The sequence below is a fragment of the Palaemon carinicauda genome, chromosome 1 (assembly GCF_036898095.1).
Source record: "Palaemon carinicauda isolate YSFRI2023 chromosome 1, ASM3689809v2, whole genome shotgun sequence".
NCBI lineage: Eukaryota > Metazoa > Arthropoda > Malacostraca > Decapoda > Palaemonidae > Palaemon > Palaemon carinicauda.
Window position 1 is genome coordinate 244,851,487 of NC_090725.1, and position 22,150 is coordinate 244,873,636.

Below are 22,150 nucleotides of genomic sequence, written 5' to 3' on the forward strand. Positions count from 1 at the left end.
TGATGCTAAGACTAATAGGGTGGAAATCAAATAGTCTCTCTCTCTTGAACTTGTCCAAGACCTCTCTTGTGGATAACCTGGAAGAGCCCATTCTTAGGGTATCAGTAGCTTGGGTTCCAAAGTTAGGCGCATCTCATAATACACAAATTATGATCTATCTGAGCGACCCAAATAATTGAGTTTCTTTGTGATAGTAGGAATTCCAAAGTTAATATAGGGTTTCATAATAGCTATGTAATAAGAAAGCTGTCCTGGCACCAATTAGGCCTTTGGTAAAATAATGGTTTATGTATAAAGAATATCAGTTGTTCTGCCATTAGATACAAACCTTACACACTTTACATAGTATTATTGTAGCGTGGAATGTTAATATAAAATAATAATTGGAAATGGGATATTAGACAGATTTTTCACTGTATTTGCAGCAGGTTTATTTTTTCTAAAGTATTTGGCATAAATGATCACAGATTAATTGATCTCTTCAATTGAAAACTGGTTAATGGAAAATCAGTTTACTTGAACTAAGAACATCTTAAATAAGTCTTACTTTACTAAATTGCTTGAACTTATTACAGTAAAATGAATAGTTCAAAGTCAATCACGATATAGCCGAATAAAAGGGAACATAGAGGGTCATTGAATTTAAATAATATAGAATCACCCTAAGGTTTAGAGTACGAGTGGGAGGACTTGGCCATTTCTGACCTACTTCTGAAACAGCTAACTAACTAGATCTACCAGCTGCAGGAATTTTTAAGGCATGCATCTATGTGACGGGCATGCAAGGACCCCCTTGGTCTAGGTGGTAGACCGGATGAAGCATGGTTCAACTGCCACTGCAATGACTGTCTGCCATCCTCTCCTCCCTCCAGTACCTGTGGGAACACAGAACAGCTCAGCCTTTTTTTTTTTCTCGTATTCAGAGCTTAGATGGTGCCAGTAATTTGCAAACAGACTCTCCCAGGCTTGGGGTGACGGGATCACAGGTCACGAACCTGCGTCCTGCTTCCTTACAATTTATGTTAATGTTAATGGTTTATATACTAAATATCCTTACTTACTGTGACAAAATCCCCCCCCCCTCCCCCCCCTTATTAAGTTTCAGACTCCCCCGAGTCTGAGGTAATTGATTTACTTGACCACAAAGATAAAAAAGATCTATGGTATAGCAAAAGTAGACACAAACAAATTTCAGTCAAAATAAATACAGTCATTAGGTTATTTACATGTTATAAATGGTTGTATGGTCTTACAAAAAAAAATGCAAAAACAAAATGCAAACAAAAGGATAAATGTAAACAAGGGTACCTATAACATGAATTATTTTCCAGGATCATAATAGTCATGACTAAATAATATTAACAATAATAATCATGGCTATAATATGCAAAGAAATTGGCAAAAAAATATTGTCATCAAATAAACACATCCTCAAATCAATACAATGTCATGTTAGAAAAATCAATGAAATGTATTATTAGACAAATGAAAAATTTATTATTGGACAAATCTATAAAAGTGCACATCATTATACCTACTCGCTGCTTGGGTCTAGGTATACCTGGGACGCCCCGAGCTACCCCCTCTGCTGGAATAGCTCTCACCAATGTTCTTCCATTCAGAACACTTCTGCAAGTCATTCAATGATGAAGACATAGCCAATTGTGAGGCGTTGATCCCCCCATCCCCCATTATTCGGGTACTGGCTTGAGTAAAAACCCTAAAAAATTAAAATCTTGACGCCAGCCCTACCATGACTGCTACTGCTATTAACAAAGCTATACTTATAACCCCCCAACTTAACCTAGTGTGAGAAGTGTAGAAGTTTACATGGGAATCATACCACTGAAGACTGCTAAGAGGCATCAGCTCGATCTCAGTCAAATTAAGGTGAACTAACATACGGGATACATTTACACTCTTAATGGTGTCAAGAGACATTTAAAACAGAATTTTCTTGAATGGCTAGTTTCTCACTTCTCTGATTTTGCTGACTGGGCAGACAAAAGCCATCTCTCTGCACCCCACAGCTACTGCTGTGTGTCAAGACAAATTCTTGGTGACAGATCTTTATAATCTATGCCAGCCTCACACATTACTTTATACCGACTGTAGATTCCTGTTTAACAAAGATAACCCAATGGTGTCCTAAATTAGCTATTTCCCTTTCAAAATCTGTTTTTACATCAAACTTACAACTGTTCAGAAAATTTGGCTTTTCTAAGTAGATATCAAATAGACATTCATGCGCAGAAGGCACTAGGAGTGCATACAAAGGTTCATTTAACACATGCTCCCTTCCTATCTTACAGTTCCTTAAATCGGAGAGTGACACTGCAAGAGTATCTTTGTTGTTGACTGCAAAGTAAGGGCGATCAAGGGCTAGTCGTGTCATGAATTCTTCATTTTCTTTCCGAGTTCACGTTGACTTTACCTCATACAATAAAAAATCTGAATCCTCATTTTTAACAGGCACATAGACAAGGAAATAAAATTTACCCCTTTCTTTATTAACTCTTACAGAGAACATCCTATAAAACTCCGGTAAATTAATCTTTAAAGGAGGAATAAGGAGAGGAATAGTCTCTTGAATTTTTTTTATAAGCTTTTAATAACTCCCAGGGCGGTAAAACGTCAGCTGATATTTCCCAGGGGTTAACACGTTTTGAATCTAATTATCCACATTCCCCAAAAGAAAGTTAATTTGCTAGTTAAGAATGCCAATTGAATAGCACTTTCTATAGAAACAATAGATCTTCCTATCCGTTATATCTCCTTTCCCATACTATTAATTTTTCCTTCTAAAACTCGTAATGCCCCTCGTGCCGGTTCGGTGGCAGCCACTAAGTGTGCACTTGTTTATCCGAGACGTGTGTGAGAGATAACCCAATTTATAAGTGTGCGTGTTTTTAGATTCTTGCATGAGCGCCTTTTCTAGTTGCATGAGCGCCTTTTCTAATTGCATGAGCTCCAAGCGACTAATGAGCCCCACCTCACCCCCTATAAGCTCACTTATCCAATCAGCGGGTTGCAGACTTCTCTTCGAAACAACAAATGCCTTAAATGAGTCCAAAAAATTACTGAGAGCTCTCCACATATTTTTGAGATTTGTCCAAATTTTAGTTAAGGCAATGTCTTTCAAAAAACTAACCCAATTGATGCTGCATGTTGGCCTTGTATTCAAAGATCTTAACTAATTGCTTGGTCATTACAGGAGGATCGCACACAATGACTGTTATTAGACATATCACTGAAAAAACACGTAGGTCTCCCTTCTTCCCCATAGCCTAATCCTACCGAGTTACCTCTTGGGCGAGTGCACCTCCATCTCTCTCTCTCTTTCTCTTGCCATTTCTCTCTTTCACGCTCGTGTTCCCCATGACTCCTTGCTCCAATCAGCGTCCTATTTTGCTGACTTTTCTTCAAGACAACAAATGCCTCGAACGAGTCCAAAGAACTACGGAAATCTCTCCATAATTTTGTAAGATTTGTCGGAATTTTAGTTAAGGCAACGTCTTTCGAAAACTTACCCAATTGGTGCTGCAGGTTGGCTGCATATTCAAAGCTCTTAACTAAGGGCCCGGTCATTACAGGAGGATCATAATCAATGGTTAAGACATGAGCGTCATACCCAAACAATAATTTAGAATGATTGAAATATAACCCAGTCTTATTCGCACTTCACTGTTGGTCCACACAATAGCTGTTATTAAAAACACCACCGAGAAAACACTTCGGTCTCCCATCTTCCCCAGAGCCTAATTCTACTGAGTTTTCTCAGCTTGCCATCTTATTAGAAGGCGAGTGCGCCCCCTCTCTCTCCTTCTCTCGCCATCCCTCTCTCTGTCTTGCCCTCGCGTTCCCCAAGACTCCTTCTTGCCCTCCTTCCAGGGTGGAACTTATGATGAGATTGGCACTCTTACGATGTTTTCAAACTCTCCAGCTTGCCCTCCTTCCAGGGTGGAACTTATGATAAGATTGGCACTGTATGATGTTTTCAAACTCTACAGCTGACCAATCGTTCGAATCCAAAACTGGGTAAACTGCTGACCCTTTTTTGTTTGAGGCCATCAACAAGCTTTCCGGCACAATTTTCACAACAGAGGAATGTACCTCATTGCATTGCCTTTTGCAATACTCCGAACTGTAATTCGGTCATGGTTTACATTTTTTTTTTCTTTTTACATGAAAAGGACCAACAAACATGGATTCGAACTTAAGCTCTTTACCCTGAAGTCTCTCGATGTACACTCGGTGGCCTATTTAAATGACATGTGGTTGGACTTTGTTTTCGATTGTATCGTTTAATATTCTTATTTTGGGCTATCTCTAGAAACTTATTGGTGATCTCAAAAGCCTGTTTCTTTGTATTGGTGACGTAAGTTCGAAATACATTTATATTATTTATAGGTAGTTTTTCCTTCTTCGTGAAAACATCATACAGTAGGTCGGATCTTGGCCTAAAACTAAATAATAGGGAGTTTTACCAATGCTCTTATTATAGCCGGTATTTAAAGCAAACTCTGCTTTTGACAAAATATCTGACCAAATGCTACGATTGTCTACTATTAAGTATTTAAGCATACTGATAAGAACTCTATTCTTTAATTCTACTAATACATTGGAACTAGGCCTATAGGCCAGAATAGGGGAATGTCGAATGCTATACAACTCAGATATACGAATCTCGACAGATTTCTGTTTATCTTTCTTTATTCACCTTCATGAACAAGGTTTAGCAGCCAACACGATAATTACGTGTAAATCTGCCTTGACTAGACCCTTGCTTTACACTTTCCAAGTAGACTTTTCTAATGAATTTTTTAACAAGATCCCCAAGGCCTTTGCTAGGCTTAGGCCTGCAGTACCTCCAAGGCCCATTTCATGGTCTTTGGATAAAGTACTACATTTTGCTTCAATATTGAATAACGAAAATTGCTTTCTGAAAGATTTGACTCAAAAAGTTATATTCTTGTTTGCTCTAGCCTCAGGGGCTAGAGTTAGTGAGATAGTGGACCTTTCTCGGGAAGAGGGTCATATCCAGTTTACTGAAACGGGAGAACTGAATCTCTTTCTTAACCCAACGTTTCTTGCCAAGAACGAGCAATCCACCAAGAGGTGGGGTCCCTGGAGAATCTGCTCTCTGAAGGAAGATGTCTCGCTGTGTCCAGTGGAGTGTCTAAAGGTCTATCTTCATAGAACTTCAGACTTCAGGGGAGGACAGCTCTTTAAAGGAGAAACATCGGGCTCAAACTTATCCCTGAAACAACTAAGGGCGAAGATCACATACTTCATTTGCAGAGCGGATCCTGACAGTACACCCGCAGGTCATGATTCTAGGAAAATTACTTCATCGTTAAATTTTTTCCAGCTCATGGATTTCGAGAGCCTTCGCTCGTTTACTGGATGGAAGTCATCCAGAGTGTTTTTCAATCACTACGCGAAGCAAGTGCAAGAATTAAAGAGACACGTGGTGGCGGCAGGTAGTGTACTAAAACCTGTCGCTTAGTGCTGCGAGGAACAGTGAATTATTTGGGACTATAATTCTATAGGATGTACATTTTGGCACATTATAGTGCAACATGGTAAGTGAAATGTCATTAAAGTGACATTATGGACTGTTCCAGTGTATAAAGGTAAAGAATCATAGACTTAACACTATTGCCGTGGGTTTTTACACAAGTGTAAATAGATGGGACTTTCTCAGAAAGATATTAGAAAATTATTAAATTTTTAATTGAGTGGCATTTATTTTTGTTTTCAGATAAAACAAGTATTTCTGATTTGATCTGTATGTTCTATGTTTATAAATTCTATTCACTTGCATTTTTTATATTATGAAATGTATGCTGAATTTTTATTTATTGTTTGACAATAAATGTCTAATTGTTTTTTGCGTCTTATTTCGCCCAAAACATATATAAATTAAGTTATGTATGAGCATTACTTTTATTCCTTACTATTCTGCATAATTACATTGAACAACGGTAGTAACTTTGTTCCTATATGTAAACAAACCTTTTTCTGGCCAGGCTTACCTTGTTTCGATACAGATATAAACTTGTCTGTAGTGGTATACAGCTGGGCTGATATTCCTTAGATGCTACGGTGGCTTTCGTGAACCTATGTTTGTTTTATAAATACAAACTTTGGCTAAAGGCATACAGTGAGACCTGTATGCCCTTTTGGTTGCTAGGTTGGTTATATGAAATATGCAAACTTCGAGACTTTTTCCAGAGTCTCTTCCCTGTAGGGGGCAGGAAGCACTAACATAGTTCATGATTAGAAGCAATGACATATAACAGTAATGTCATAGGTCTCTAAGGTCTAAATGACCAAGGAAATATTGTCTTGAGGTTTAAGGCACTACTGGGAAGTCCACGGTAAACTTCCATCGGGATGACATGGCCTGAGCCCAAAAAACGGATTTGAGCAAAGCGAAAAATCTAATTTTGGTTGAGATGGCCATGTCGTCCTGATGGACCCGCCCTCCTTTCCATGAAAGGCCTTGCCAGGATCCCTCCCGATAATACTGTATCTATAAGTACCGGCTCAACGCTACAAGGATTAAAGATGGCGGCGATTGTGGTGGCATCTGAGTACTCAAACAGTAACGGAGGAAGGGAACCTTATTAACAGCTCCTCTTTTATCTTGGCACTTTTCCCCCTCGAAGCGTAAACGCTATGTGGGGTGCAGATTGCTATGTGGCGTGTCAAGAATACATCCCTTGATATTATGCGATATCCTAAAAGGAAATTTTAAGGATATTTGCACCAGGAGTTAGAATTCTGGAGACCTTAAGTTAAATTCTCTGAGAATATCACTGTAGTCAAATATACCCTAGGATAAAGGAACCTTCCATCAGGACGACATGGCTATCTCACCCAAAATTAGATTTTTTGCTTCGCTCAAAATTCGTTTATTCCTTAATTGCCTGTACTTTATCTGCTATTTGGCTTACGCCCTCTTTACTAATTACTGCATATGACCTAAAAACTGAACCTCTTGTTGAAAAAGTTGACACTTGTCTAAATTGACCTGTAAATTATGTTGTAGGGCCTTGAGTGCTTTAACAAAATTAGCCACATGTTCTTCTAAAGTATTTCCCAAAATTATATCATCATCTAAATAAATCAATACAACACTTCTTACCAATCCAGCAAATATGCTCATCATTATTTGAATAAAAAAATGCGCAGGCGCGTTCTTTAATCCAAAGGGCAAAGTATTAAAGGAATACAATAAATCACCAGCCACAAATGCAGTTTTTTTCTCTACTTTTAAGATCAAGGGCAATTTGATGATAACCAAATTCAAGATCTAAGGTTGAGAACAGTTCTTACTCTACACAGTATTTCTTCTATGGATAGCAAAGGAAAGAAATTTCCTTTTGTGACACATTTTGGGGGATTAGCATCTTATTATAGATGTTTTGTCCGAAATTTTGGGCTAATCGTGGATGCTTGCCGTATCAAGTTCCGATTTCAGTTGAAAGTGTTGTCTCAGAGTTCCTGACAAATCCGGATTTTCTTACTTTCTGATCGGCGTCCCCTACAATTTGTTTCTTTGCTAAGACGAGTTTCTTTATATCGGTCCAGCATCTGTCTGATGTCGCTGGCTCTATTGTACTCAGGAAGGTTTCAATGGAATAATACCTTTTCCCTTTTTTGGGTACTATGCCCTCAAAGACTGGCTCATGTTCAGTTAATAAGGGAAAAATGCCATCATTGTTTAACCGTGTCTCTCTTCTTCACCGATGCTCTAATCCAGCCTCTTCATCTAGGAAACTATCCTTTAACCCTCTCTCGTGTCCCTGTCCTCTCACTTCTTCATCTCCTTCCACAAACTTATTTTCTCCATCTGGATGTCTCATATAGTGATGGATTCTGCCGAGCACATCTTCGACAGTTAGCACTACATTTTCTTCTTTGGAACTTCTTCTGTAACACTTCTTGTCTATTTTCTAGTTTTTATTCTGCTAAGATTCCACCGTAAGGCACCAAATTTGTAGTGTGCAATGTTAATATAAAATATTGATAATTGGAAAATGGGGGTAATAGACAGATGTTTCACTGTATTAGCAGCATGTTTATTTTTTCTAAAATATTTGACACAATTGAGCACAGATTAATTAATCTCTTCAATTGAATTCTGGTTAATGGAAAATCAGTTTACTTGAACTGAGAACATCTTAAACCAGTCTTACTTTACTGAATTGCTCGAACTTATTACAGTAAAATGAATCGTTCAAAAGTCACTCACAATACTGGCAAATAGAAGGGAGCACAGAGGGACATTTGATTTAAATAATATAGAATCACATACAGCTTAGAGTATAAGTGGCAGGACTAGGCCACGTCTGGCCTACTTCTCAAACAGCTAGCTAGATCTGTCAGCTGCAGGAATTTTTAAGGTATGCATCTTAGTGAGGGGCCTTATGAGGACGCCCTTGGTCTCTCGGTGGTAGACCGGATGAAGCACGGTTCCACCGCCACTGCAACGCCTGTCTGCCGTCCCCTTCTCCCACCAGTACTTGTGGGAATACAGGACAGCTCCGCCTGTTTTTTCTCGTATTTGGTACTTTGATGGTGCTAGTAGTTTGCAAACAGACTCTATCAGGCTTGGGGTGACGGGATAACAGGTCCCGAACCTTGTGATTTTTTTATTAAATGTCCCTATTTACTGTAACATTATTTTGGCGCTCTCTAAGACCAGCCGTTAAAATTTTGCAAGGTGCAACTACCTTCTGCTAGTTAGTGGGAGGGGAGGTAGCAGGGGTAGGTACCACCTCACTTACACCAGCACTAGGAAACAATGGCACATTTTATTTTGGCTCGGTGGAATGCAGACGTTTCTGACTCTACTAAACCTGAAATAAAGATCCTCACAGTCTCTGTAGAGAGGTCACACTTTCATGCAGGAGTCTCCTTTTGAAGAATGTAGGGAGGGTAGTAGGACATGATGCCGAATGCACTTATGCCGAAAGACAAGAGGCTGAAGCCAAGAAGCTGGAATGGACATAAAGTCTGACGGACAGGATGAAGAATGAACAATTTAGTTTTATGATACATTTAGTTTTAAGAGTTATCTGCAAAGAAAAAAATATAGTGAAAATAAAAAAGAACTTGAAATGAATAGGATAGATAATTAAAACTTTTCTTGAAACTTCTTTTTTATAAGAATAATAAAAGACAGTAGGAGTAATATACAACTTATATACTAATATAGAAAACAAACATTTATATGATTAAAAATTGCAACTATTGTAACCAATATTAGCAGCTGCCTTTTACTAAAAATAAAAAAAAAAAATCATACAATGAAAATTTAAAATAAGGCTTTTTTATGTAACTAAAAATTGTAAGCCAAGGCACGTAGAAAAACAAAAGAGTCTTCTTTGTAATACAAATTGCAAATAGACTCAGTTTTTCATTGATGGCATCATATATCTTGTTTGTCTGTGAAATATTGATTCCCATAAATACCTGTTTGGTTAAAACTTTATTTATAAATTTTTCTTTCCTTTTAATTCTAAGAATTGTTTTTCACATCGCTAATATGTTGTGTTTTTTAATGTTTTTATCTGTAATGCAGGCATAACTGCCTAAAAGAAGTTTTCATCCTCCTCGTTTTGTCTTAACGAACTCTTTGATCAAGCTAATAGAATGGAAAATTTCCACAAAAAGAAAGCCAGTTCCTTTTGTTTTGGTTTTTCTTTGTTACCAGTGACAAAATTGGTTATTATCTTTTCCTTGTTTCACTAACAATATTGTTAATTATCTATTTAAAAGAAGTTAACTTTATTTTGGTTTAATTGAGGCTTATGACAATTATTTAATTCAAGACCAACCCAAGATTGTTTCGACTTGTCCATTTTTCTTCCTGTCTGTTCATGTACATTCAGCTTCACAAATTTGGCTTAATGTCCATTCGGCTTCATTTCTTTTTCAGCTTCCTGTCCCTTTGGTCTCATGTCTGTTCAGTTTCCTGAACAGACAACTCTTCTTTGGCTAAGCTAGCTACTCTACCACTACATTTCTCTGGAAAGGGTTGCAAGATGTTCCTTCATGACTGGATGTCTGTTTAGGGACAGTAGGCTTCCTCATTAAGAAAAAGGGTCTCCACCCCGCAGAAGGAGGAATCGCTGCTAGCATTCCTCCTCTTTGGAGCCAGAACTCGAGTTCTTGATGGAGAATGTTGTTAACCAGTAGGTTAGCTGGGTTTTGAGACATGGCAATATGGTGGTCTCAAAATTCCAGAGACAGGTCCCATAGAGAGAAGCAATGATGTTGCGTAACACCCTCTTAGATGGCGCTTCACTGTTCCACGTGAAGGACATCAAGGCTGTCGCTTATAGATGGAGGAAGGAAAGTCAAGACTTCCTCATCCATAGGATATCACCTCACGGTCCCACTCAACGGTATTTCCACCGCAGAAATCTTCGACTGACGGTCAAGGGTCGAAGAAGAGGAGCTTCCAGGCAAAGCAATCCACTCGGCAAGCCCCCAGACAGCCCATTCAACCTAGGGGCACGAGGAGGGGGCAGAGGAGTTAGGAGAAACAGGCAAGGATATTCCCCCAATAAGTCCGCTGGTAGGGAGATGCCTAAAATGCAAATGGCAGAAGTGGATGTTCTTTGGAGCCGAACCTTGGTTGGTGTCCATATTGAGAGGGAGTTACATCGTCCCTTTCATGAACTCCAACTCTCTCCCTCTTCTGACTGTACATCCAATGATGTTGAATTCCTACGCGAGGGGATCCGTGAAGGAGCAGGCCCTATGGGCCGAAGTCCAGATCATGCTAGGAGGATGCTCTCCAAAATATCCCGGAAGGGTTCCAAGGCCTCTACACTCTACAGTAGCTTATTTCTGGTTGAAATGGCTTCTGGGGCTGCAGACTAGTCGGCAACCTCTCAACATTGAACGGGTTTGTACATCAGACCCCATTCAAGATGGAGACGGCCCAAACAGTCAGACAGGTTGTCAGACCTCAGGACTCCACGATATCAAAGGACTTCATGATATCAATAGACCTCAAGGATGTGTGCTTCGACCCCCCAATTCATCCATCCTCAAATTTTTTTATGTCAAATTATTTGATGGTTTGACGTTCGCCATACACGCTCAAACTTCTCATCAAATTTTCATTTTGCTCCCGAGTGTCATCATGGATGCATATACAGCGTTGGCTCTTGGCTTAGCGTTGAAGAGCATACAGAAACGAAAGAGACCAAAGTGGGCCCAGCAATGGTATTTGTGTCGTGAACAATTTGGTCATGCTCCTTTATTAAATGAACAGAGAATTAGTGAACCTGATGTTTTCAAGAACTTTCTTCACATTTCTTCTGCTCCTGCTCCAGATCTGCTCGAGTCTTTTATTTTATTTTTTTTTTTTTCGGAAGCTCGTCCGGAGTGAGTTTATTTCTTCGTCAGCTCCTCCTTCGTTCCTTCCGGATAATAATCACGGAATTTCTGTAGAAGAGTCTCATATGCCATATCTTTTTATTTCTGTCACTATAACAGTCACTTTTAATGTTCCAAAGTTGTGGTAAACTTCTATAAACATCAATAAGCTCAAGAAGAAATTTCTTTTCATGTTTTGTTGGAGTCATGATAACGATGAGCCGTGCACGTCCTCCTCAGATTATGTCTAATCACTAACTAATTTATGCAAATTATTGCTAGGTACCTCACACGCACAAATTATTTGAAGTCTCAAAAAATATCTACTGAAATCAGATCAGTAAAAAATTTGACATCCAACCTTTTAGGCCATCAAATTATGCCACACACGATCAAATTCATGTCAAATAATTTGACATAAAAAAATTGGACCAAAAATTTGAGCGTGTGTGGGCCGCTTAAGATTCAAGTTAGGAGGAAAGGTACACCAATTAAAAGTGCGGTGTTTCGGCTTGTCCACAGTACCTCGGGCATTCACACAGGTATTCACCCTACTGTCCACTTGGGCACACAAGAATGGCATTCGTCTACTTCGATACCTGGATGAATGGCTGGCAGACTCTTGGGAGTCCCTTCTCATCCATCGAGACAGACCTCGCATTATGCCAAGATCTGGGAAACGTGGTAAATTACAAGGTCTCGCCTGCAACCTCAAGACTATATCTGGGAATGAGAATCAAGACCAAACTAGGAAAGATCTTTCTGTCTGAGGAAAAAATAGAGACTGAGAGAGCCCAGGTCTTCCTCTCGAGACAAATTGCCAGCACATCAGCGTAGTGGTAGACTATTGCGGCACTTTACTTCTCTAAAGAAGCTAGTTCCCAATGGTCGTCTCCGCATCAGATCTCTCCAGTGGCAGCTGAACCCCTTTTGGTCTCAGCACTTGGATCTACCATGTACTTTACTCCAGTACCTGTAGGTCAAGAGCAGAAGACAGACCTGAGATGGTTGGTGTCAGACACCAACCTACTCGGGGGATTTGTTGCTCTTCACAGACGCTTCAAAAAATGGGTGGGGATCACCTGTTACACCTCACGGTATCTGGACGGTGGTCTGATTCCAAACAGCAGTGCCACATAAGCCTCCTGGAAATTGGGGCAGCTTTTCTAGTTCTCAAGCAGTTCCACCAGCTTCTTTCAGGGCACTTTGTAGTGTTGATAAGCGACAACACGACAGTAGTGTCACACATATACAAACAAAGAGGTACTTTTTCACAGCCCCTATGTCAGATGGCTGTAGAAATTCTCAGGTGGACAGAAAACAACTATGTAGCTCTTGCTGCCCAGTTTATACCAGGCAAGAAGAACATGCTGGCAGACAATCTGAGCAGGAGGACTGGGACAGTAGGCTCCAAAAGGTCCTTGAAACAACAGACAGCCAACAGTTTTGACTTTTAGAGTTCGCCGACAATCGACCTGTTTGCAACCCCTCAATCAGAAGCTTCCAGTGTACTGGTTCCCAGTATCGGGCCCACAGGCTTTTTAGTCAGGTAGCCGAACTCTGTATAGAGCTTAAAAAATGGCTCGCAGCTGATTTCATGTTAGAATAGTGCAACAGGTGTTTTTTAAGTGTCAAGGCATGGGGAAGTCTAGCTCAGCTTGTTGGACATTGTAAATGTGGATGGTACTGCTGCCATGATAGTTTCCAAGATGGCCACTGTCAGAATTTGATTTACTCATACTGTAGGTTGTAATGTACAGAAATTTGTTATGTTTGTGACAATTACACCATATTTCATCTGGAGAAACATGTTTATGTACTTTATTTTTGTTTTGGACCACAAAAGTTCATATTATTGCCAGTTTTATGAGGAAAATGAAATGGGGTAAAAATTAAATGAGGGTAAATGATCTGAAAAATAGACTTAGCAGAACAATCACTACGTGTATTGAAGGAAACATTGAAGGAACAAACAAACATTTCACAAATGCCTATTGAACTTAACCCTTTCACTGCGAGAACGACTTTAGTTTACTCAGATTCATAACCTTTCACTGCGGAGAACGACTTTACTCCACACCGCCTAAGAAATTTTAAGCTTGGCGCCTTTTGTTGACGATTTATCTGGCCTCTACATGCTGCCATCTGTTGCCGATTTTATGAACTACCCACTCTCCGGAGCTCTCGTCATTCTTCTCCCATTTACTCTATGATTTTGGTAATTTTTTGTTATTTTTACGTAGTGTCAACATGAAATTATGATATACTGTATATGCATGTTTTTTTCAATATAAATCAATATTATTCATAGAGCTATCATAATATCATGCTTTCCAAGGTTCGTTTACCGTAAGTAAAAGTTTGCTTACATTAGAGCTCAACAGTTGCCATGACAACTACACAAATAAAAACTTATTTCATAGTATTGGATTTTCTGAATGTGACAGAAATTGGTGTTTTCAGTTTTCAGAAATCAATATAGAAATTAACTCAATTAAATGAATAATAGTCAAATAACAAACACATTCACAAGAAAAGAAGTTTCGTGTTTTAAATCCGAAGCTTTGTTTACATTCGACAGCTGACGTTCAGTCTGTTAGTTGCCTATTGGTCCCTTTTTTTTAACAGCATAATTTAGTGATACAAGTTGTTAATAAAGATATAATTTGTTTATAAATGCTTGTTTCACAGTATCATAAATTTCATATCTAATTGTAAATTATGGTATTATTATACTTTTAGCAGAACATTCGATAGTACTCTGCTTTCATCAGTCAGCTGACTTTGTTCTTTTAATTTTTCCCTTTAACTCTGGGTTGAAGAATTATTTTTATTTCTTTTCTTTTAAATGTGTGATATGGCCTCTACTTCTCGCCAAGTATCTTTTAAAAGAAAAATTAGTTACATATAAAGTGAAACTTCATAAAAAAAAGTGACCGAAATTGACAAGCCATGTGTTTATGTGGAATACAATAAGTATATGAGGGAAGTTGATAATTTTGATCAGCTATGCTCAACATATGCTTACAAAAGAAAGAGTCAGAAATGGTACCAACCAATTTGGCATTTTATCATTGAAGCCGTATTAGTAGACTCAAACATATAACATTCAGAATCCCACTGCTAAGTTGAATAGAAAAAAAAATTCAGGGAAAAATTATTAAGGGTATCAGCGGAGCAAAACTCAAGGAAAGGGTACATTTTCTAATGCAATAGAATCTAAACTAACTGAAAGGCATTTTCCAGCTCAATATGTTGACAAAAACCCCAAACCCCACTGTATTATATGCTCTATCTTGCCAAAAAATTGCTTAATGAAAGGTAAAGGCGAATGTATAGGAAAGCAAACAACTTATTTTTGTGATCAAATTGTTGAAAAGCCCCTTCTTTGTATCATTCCATGTTTTGAGACATATATACCCATAAAGTGTACAAAAAGCATTACTAATGTGGAGAATAAATATATGAGTCAATGATAAATTGGGTGAAGGATTATTAGTGGAATTGATAAAATCATCTTTGGAAAGGAATTTTTGTGATTTTTCTTGATTTTTACCTATTTATCGAAGACTTTAAGGCAAAAAGAGATAAACACAGGTGAAAATATTGTTAAATCCTAAAAACAGAAAGGTTATAGAATACAAAAAAGTTAGTTTCATTGAATTTTTAGCATTTTGAATTTTTTGTGAAAATGTGCACAGAGCTGTGCAACATCCTATTTGAATATCCGCAGCGAAAGTGTTAAACAGTAAATGGATTTCTGCAAAGGCTTTTACAACCACATGCTTGTGTGCATTCGAGTCCATTATGTGTACATTTGCAACGTCGATTTGCATAAACTGCTCGACATTTGCATGTTGTGAGCTCCAAACAGAATGCAGTGATTGGCTTCCCAGTCATCAGTTGTGGCTGTAGCATCTCACTACCTTCTTTTACCACCAGTTCCCACCCACTTTCCTCAGGTGCAGGAAGATACAGTTCTTCTCCACACTAAGGACTGATGATGTGCTCGCCTGATCTGAAGAATCAAAGCATCGCGGGTTGGAGGCAGATTCTCAATTGATTTGGTCAAGCCAAGAAATAGATCACACCTGACTTTCTGGATGGAGTTTTCTTGGCTGTTGGGAACATACAGCTTGCAGACAAAGGACTCTGTATCAGCAATCACATTCTCATCTGGAAAGTCTTCCTTGCTTAGATTCTGGAGAAGCTGTGAGTTTTGTTGGAAGATAACCCATGCAGAGGGCTTCCCAATTCCAGCAAACTGGCTTTTACTATCTGAACCTGTTACAGCATGAATTGTGAGAAGTGATGCTCTCTGCGAATCTGTGATGTTGATGGAATGAACAGGAACAAAGTGTTGCTTTTTAGGTGTTCCGGCTTTCATCCAGAGAAGAGGAAGTGGCTGAGCTGTGGCCGAGAGGCAAGAAGGAGATAAAGAACATCAGTGTCTCGACTCAAAACAATAGTTTATGGGTATCCCTGTTCACTTGCATCCTTCACAAGGAGAAGAATCCCTAGTGTCCGCCTCTTCATGCTCAGCAAATGATATCCACACTTTTGCAGGGTCCGTGAATCCTCCGTTCAATACCAGCCCCATTCCTTCTTGGTTGTGGAACTTGTTTGCTAACTCTAGGCATATCAAATTAGCCAAGCTCGCTTTATTTTCATCTACGGAGATGAATCTATCCCACTGCCCCATGGACTGACTTCTTGTTTGCACATCTCGTCTGATTGCTTTCTTGCCTCATACTCTCTGACTTCGAGCTGTTGACTTGATTGTTTTCTTCCTGTACTGGTCAAAGGCAAGGTCAACCCTAGAACAACTGTTGGAAAACACATGACTGACATAATCAGCAACAACATCAGTCCATTCGCCAAGAGTTTTAGCGCTTATCCTATTTCCTAGTGTCTGGATCATGGCCATTCCATCAATGACAGTGCATGTTTGTAATAGTTCAGGCGTAACATTATGTGGCAAGCCTTGCTGGAGAATCTTGCCAAGATCTGCTCTTGTTCTGAGGTAGACGCAGTCTGCCATCAGGCATTTCCAGAGAAAGTGGCACTGCACAAATCTCTTGCTCCAACATTTTGTTCATGTCAATATCTCTGCCTGCTTGTATTGCTGTCACCACATGCATAAGTAGTTTTCTGTCAGCCTTTAGTGCAACAGTTTTTTCCTTTCCGACATTGACTTCCACAGTGTACATGCTCTCAAACGTTTTTAGATTATTTGATTTGATTCTGTCCGTGAAAACTTGTTCAGCATGCAGAAGGTCATTTGTAACCACTTCACTTGCAATATCACCTGTTATAATTGAGACCAGTTCTCGGGAATTGCGATCAAATGGAGTGTGAATCTCGAACAGGTCAATGAGCTTTTGCACATTATCTTGGTCTTGCTTCATTCTCTTGGAACCAAAATCTTAGGTGCAAATTCATGCTCATCATTGTCTTCTTCATTGCCCGCTACATTGAACATCGTCTTAGTATCTCTGGTTAGTTGACATCTCTCATTGAAAGTTAGGCCCCATCTGTCACGGCTGGTGTCTGTTTTTGTAATCCCCACCAGCCCTCCAGCTATCTTGCCGGCCTTGTTAACATGTTCAATAGCCTGGTCTTCAGGTATTTTGTTGAACTTGCACTTTGTTTCTTTTGTTACAAAGTCTCCTGCAATAAAGCCTCTGTGCACCTCTGGAGCAGTTTTGGGTAGCATATGCATATCAGCTAGGAAGACAGCTCCCCAGTGTGAGTAATAGAAATGATCAAATGCTCCAAACCAAGGTAGCATTTCAGAAAATGATGTAAGGATCAGGCCTCAGTCTCCCTCACGTAGAGAGCAAGTGAACCTCAGGAGGATGGAGATCAACTTTATGTAGGTTCTCCAATAACAAAAATTGGCATTCTCCAAACAAGAATCCCCAAACTCACTAAACAGGACCTGCACCTCTTCAGTTTCTAACAAAAGATCTTTAAGGGAGGAATTGATTTCTCTGTCATCTTTGTTGGCAAAGGCATCTGAAACTCTCCCAATTCCACAAATACAAATTGACACTGCGACTTCACAAATAAGAATAAGCATATTCTCATTTCAAAAGCGGTCATCAGTTACACGTGTCACGTGACCAACCAATGAATATATACAAAAATAACAAATAAAAATAAATAACAAATCTATAACATAAAACTCCACAACTCAAAAGCCATAATTAGATTTGATGAATAATAAAACTTTTAAATAAGATATCAATATAAGAAATTACAGAATTTAACATACAGCTAAACATACAAACATACAATCAAACTACCCCCCAAATTCCAAGGTTATACGTTACATCAAACGATCACCAAACACAACCGAAACATGACAATGAGCAAAGTTTGTAACAGGTCAACCACAGTCGAATCTGACTACTATTATTAGTAAACATAACAAAGTTACCAACACACTAAAAAGGATTTTGATGTAGGAAAAATCTATTTTTGGGTGAGATAGCCATGTCGTCCTGATGGAAGTTATTTCCATCAGCTTCCTACTGTATAATATTTCTGCCAGTGATATTACAAGAGAATTACCATCAGGTTATCACAGGGTTCTAAACCCTGGAACGACTATCCTAAGATATCGTGTATAATCAGGGATGTATCCGTTCCGTAGATAACCATAGATATCTGCACCCCAAACAGACTTAACCCAGTCTAGCAATACAAAATTAAAGCAATTTAATCAATACAAGTTCACTACAAATAAAAGCTGAGTTTAAAAATCCATGTATTACATTTTGTATATTAAGGGTTCTAATTCTTAGCAATGTGAATTAGGAATCCCTACAAATTTTGTCAAATATTTTTGAAAAATAAATTTTTTTGGAGAATGTATACACCAAGGTCTATCTCAATGCCAAAATCAACTTATACACAATGAAAAACATAGGAATTGACTCCAACATTGTGAGTTTATTGCAATTAGAAGCCGAAATATGACAAAAAGTTTAGAAATTGGCGGCCATTTTGTAAACTGTCATGGCGGCCATACTATCCATATCTATAATGTCCAACAAGTGGATTCCTATTTACCTGTATCTGAACAATCTATTTAAGACTTGTTGGACTATTCTAACATGCAATCAGCAGGGGGTTGCACATTTTCTGACTTTGGCTTCCTGACTATTTTGGCAACAAAATGTCTATCCCGTGAGACGGGATAGACATCCATGGGTTCCCCCCTCCTTATGCCTAGTAACGAGGCTCTTTAAAGTCAGGGCATCTCACAATCTGTTGATGACCCTAATATCTCCGCTGTGGCATCATGCGGAATGGTTTCCCGACCTTCTACATCTGCTAACAGAGGCACTGACAGAGCCCCCCTCCTACCCGATCTACTCAGAAAACCGTAAAGATATTTCAACAAGCAATTCCATCGCTTCGGCTTCTTGCTTGGAGGTTATCCAGTAACTGCTTGCAAAGAAGGGCTTTGGGAGAGCAGTTGCAAGGATATTAACAGGCTCTTTGTCAGCACGGGGAAGAATACTGTAAAAGGAAGATTACGAAGCACTCTGTTTCTTCCTGGATAAGGCAGGTGATTGAGCGAGCCTTTCTTCAAGGCCACTCTCATTCTAGCTGCCGTCCCCGTTCCCATGACGTCAGGGGTATCGGGTACATCTGTGGCATTCAAATAGAATTTCTCTGGCACAGGCATTACTGGCCACTACCTGCAGGACATAACCCACAGGAACCTAGATACGTTCACCTTAGGTCCTGTGGTGGCTGCCCAAAATGTGGTCAACTAACACTTCGACTCCCTTGTAGAACAAGTAGAAGTTGGTTAAGAGCAGACATTACCCGGACGTTACCCTCGAGTAAGACTAGAAGAAATGTGTGAGTGACTGGCAACTTCCTATTTCCTTCTCCCCTCTCTTGGGGCTCAGCATCCGAGGAACTCTGCAAGCTGACCTCCTCTAATCACAGGTGGGTACCATGCCCCTTTGTGCATCCTAATATATTTATATACAGTATGTTTGTTATGTCCCTGACCTCCATGCGAAATATAGTTGGGCAATGTCTAGGTTAAGTGAGGGATTTAGCTCCAAGTTTACGTTTACCTGGTCAAGTTGCATTGCTAAATTCTATGCTAGCACCAATTGTTCAGGCCATCGAACTTACGAGTCACGAGGTGTCTCAGTTCTCTCTGAAGAGCTCATACATAGCACAGAGCGACACTCCGGGATAGTCTCCAGCCAGTTGGGTTAGGGACTTCCACTCACCATAAGGCGAGTCTCCCATGTAAAGAGTGTAAGGTTTGTATGTAGTGCTGGAACAAATGACATTTTTGAAATAATTTTTATTTTTCTCAACTATACAAACCTGAATCTCTACATGTGCCGTTTCCGCCATTACCTACCCCTAGAAGTCCTGACGTAATTGCAAAGTGACGGTGTTTACTGGTGCTGGTGTGACCAGAGTGGCGGGCTTCCCCCACTAACTCCCCTTCCTCTAACTAATAGTGGGTAGTTACACCTCGCAAAATTTTAATAGCTGGTTTCAGATAGTACCAAAATAATACTCTGATATAAAAAGCTTCGGGTTTGTATCATTAGAAAAATTACAAATTATTTCAAATTTATCATTGTTTTTGAAACTTGAGTTTTTCAGTAAATTAACAGTTAGGATTTTAAACAACCATGAGTATTATTTATGTTCAAATAGTAGTTGTGAAGATAATGGCCAGTATTGTCATTTTCCTAAATTTTTTATATATCTTTAATCTTTCAACAGGTATTGGCAATATTCCTGATGCTGTTTTGGCATCCTTGAAAGGCCACAAAGATTTAGGATACATTCTGAAATGTTCAGTGATGGAGTTGTTGATTTAGTGGAGGCCGGTTGTATCACAAATACTCACAAGACATTCCAGCCAGGAAAGATTGTTGGAAGCTTTATTGTGGGAACACGAAGACTTTTTGACTTTGTTGATAACAATCCTTTTGTTAGTAAGTATTTATAATGGTTAATTATGCTGGGTTTGATGTTTTGTAGTTATTTAGAATATAATATTTTGATACTAATGTAAAAGTTAATTTAGTTACCATTCATTGCAAAATCTAGTCATATTTGAATAAACTAAGGCTTCTCTAGTTAAGTGAAAAAACAGGGCATTATATATTTGCAATTTTTATATGGATTTTATTCTTTATGAATTATTTTGACTGTTCTTTATATTAATTTTTTAAGTGAATTTGTTCAAGGAAATTATTGGAGTATTTTGCCTTGCTTTAGACTAACAGGTTTCAAGTTATTTTAATTTACTAAATATACCTTGACAATTTTCTGTGCAAAAAGACCGAGTTATTCCCCATGCAAGTTAAGAATAATACCTTGGTAATCTAGTTGAACTTTGTAATAATATTTTGCTATTTTTAACTCTTGCAGTTTGAATCAATTAGATATACTCAAAACAAATACAGTATATTTGCTACTGAACCCTGGTAGTATTTGGCCAATAATGCTAGCTGAGGATGATATATTTACAAGGCAACACTGGAAATAACTGCACTACTACTTAGCCTAAAGATGTAATGTATAAAAGTGTTTTCCTTTTCCCTTTTATTACTTTTCTTTTAAAAGCTTTATTTTACTAGCATGTTTCAGTATAAATATTATGTGGATTAAGGACTTTATTTATGTGACTAAGTGGAGTGGAAGTGAATGTGAAAGTAAGAATGATGAGACATTTGATATAATGAGTATATAACACTTCAGATAATTTGTAATATTTAAATAATCTTAAAAGGGGTAGTTTTGGCACTTGGCGGTAGCACATCTATTGTGCCCAAAAGTCATGCTGGGGAAAAGTGTACGGCATACTATGTTCTGAAAACATAATGCATAAACCTATAGGGGGAATATATCAAGGATATCAAATTCTTGCACTTAAGAATTGACTATCCATGTGCTATTTGTTGTTATTCAGCCATTACCTTGTTTTTTTTTTTTTAGCATTGGTTACTCACTCACACACTCACTCACACACACACACACACACACACACACACACTCTCTCTCTCTCTCTCTCTCTCTCTCTCTCTCTCTCTCTCTCTCTCTCTCTCTCTCTCTCTCTCTCTCTTTTTTTCGTGTTAATTTTCCCTTGTATGGTAGTATTGATGAGTACCCTGTATTAGTTTCTTGGTTTTACTGATTGAGCTTCCTGTTGGAACATATTCCTATTTTGTATGTTATCTTGCATGCAGTTTTTCTTAGCTTTTTGTATAGACCAAGGGCAGTTGTCCATGTTCAACTTAGTGCCTGCTGTGGTATCTCAAAGTGGGAGCTACAAGGGGTTTCAAGATGGCTACTTCAGCAGTGGTTAAGCTGTTATGTAAGCCTATTTATGAGGTCCTCTAGAACTTTATTAAGGCAAAGTACAAGGAAAGATTACATGTCCTGTCTACTGTTGATTTGAGGAAAGTGGAGGTAGAGGAATTTCTGTTCAGTAATTCACTGTGTAAATTGCTCTGCCCCCAAGCCTTTGTAGACCAAGCCAGAGCTAATGCACAGGCAATGGCCCCACCACTCCTGGAGATGTGGAGAGGGTATCGGCCATTTCTTAAAAAGAAAAAACTCCCTTTCCTAAGGCCACTCCTTATGTTCACATAACAGGTTCCTAACCTTCCACTAAGGTACCAGCTCCTGTTTCCCCAGTCCAAACCCTGACCTACACAGAGGTTTTATTGGGAGGAGAGGGGACCAA

At 38.8% G+C, this 22,150-nt stretch overlaps 1 protein-coding gene across 1 annotated transcript in view; it reads left to right on the forward strand.

Annotated features, from left to right (window-relative positions):
- Positions 1–22,150, forward strand: part of LOC137644463 (4-hydroxybutyrate coenzyme A transferase) — a 321,602-nt gene that overhangs the window by 201,882 nt on the left and 97,570 nt on the right. The window contains 2 exon segments of the mRNA XM_068377442.1: positions 20,179–20,235; positions 20,238–20,393. Of these exon segments, the coding sequence (XP_068233543.1) occupies positions 20,179–20,235; positions 20,238–20,393 (213 nt within the window).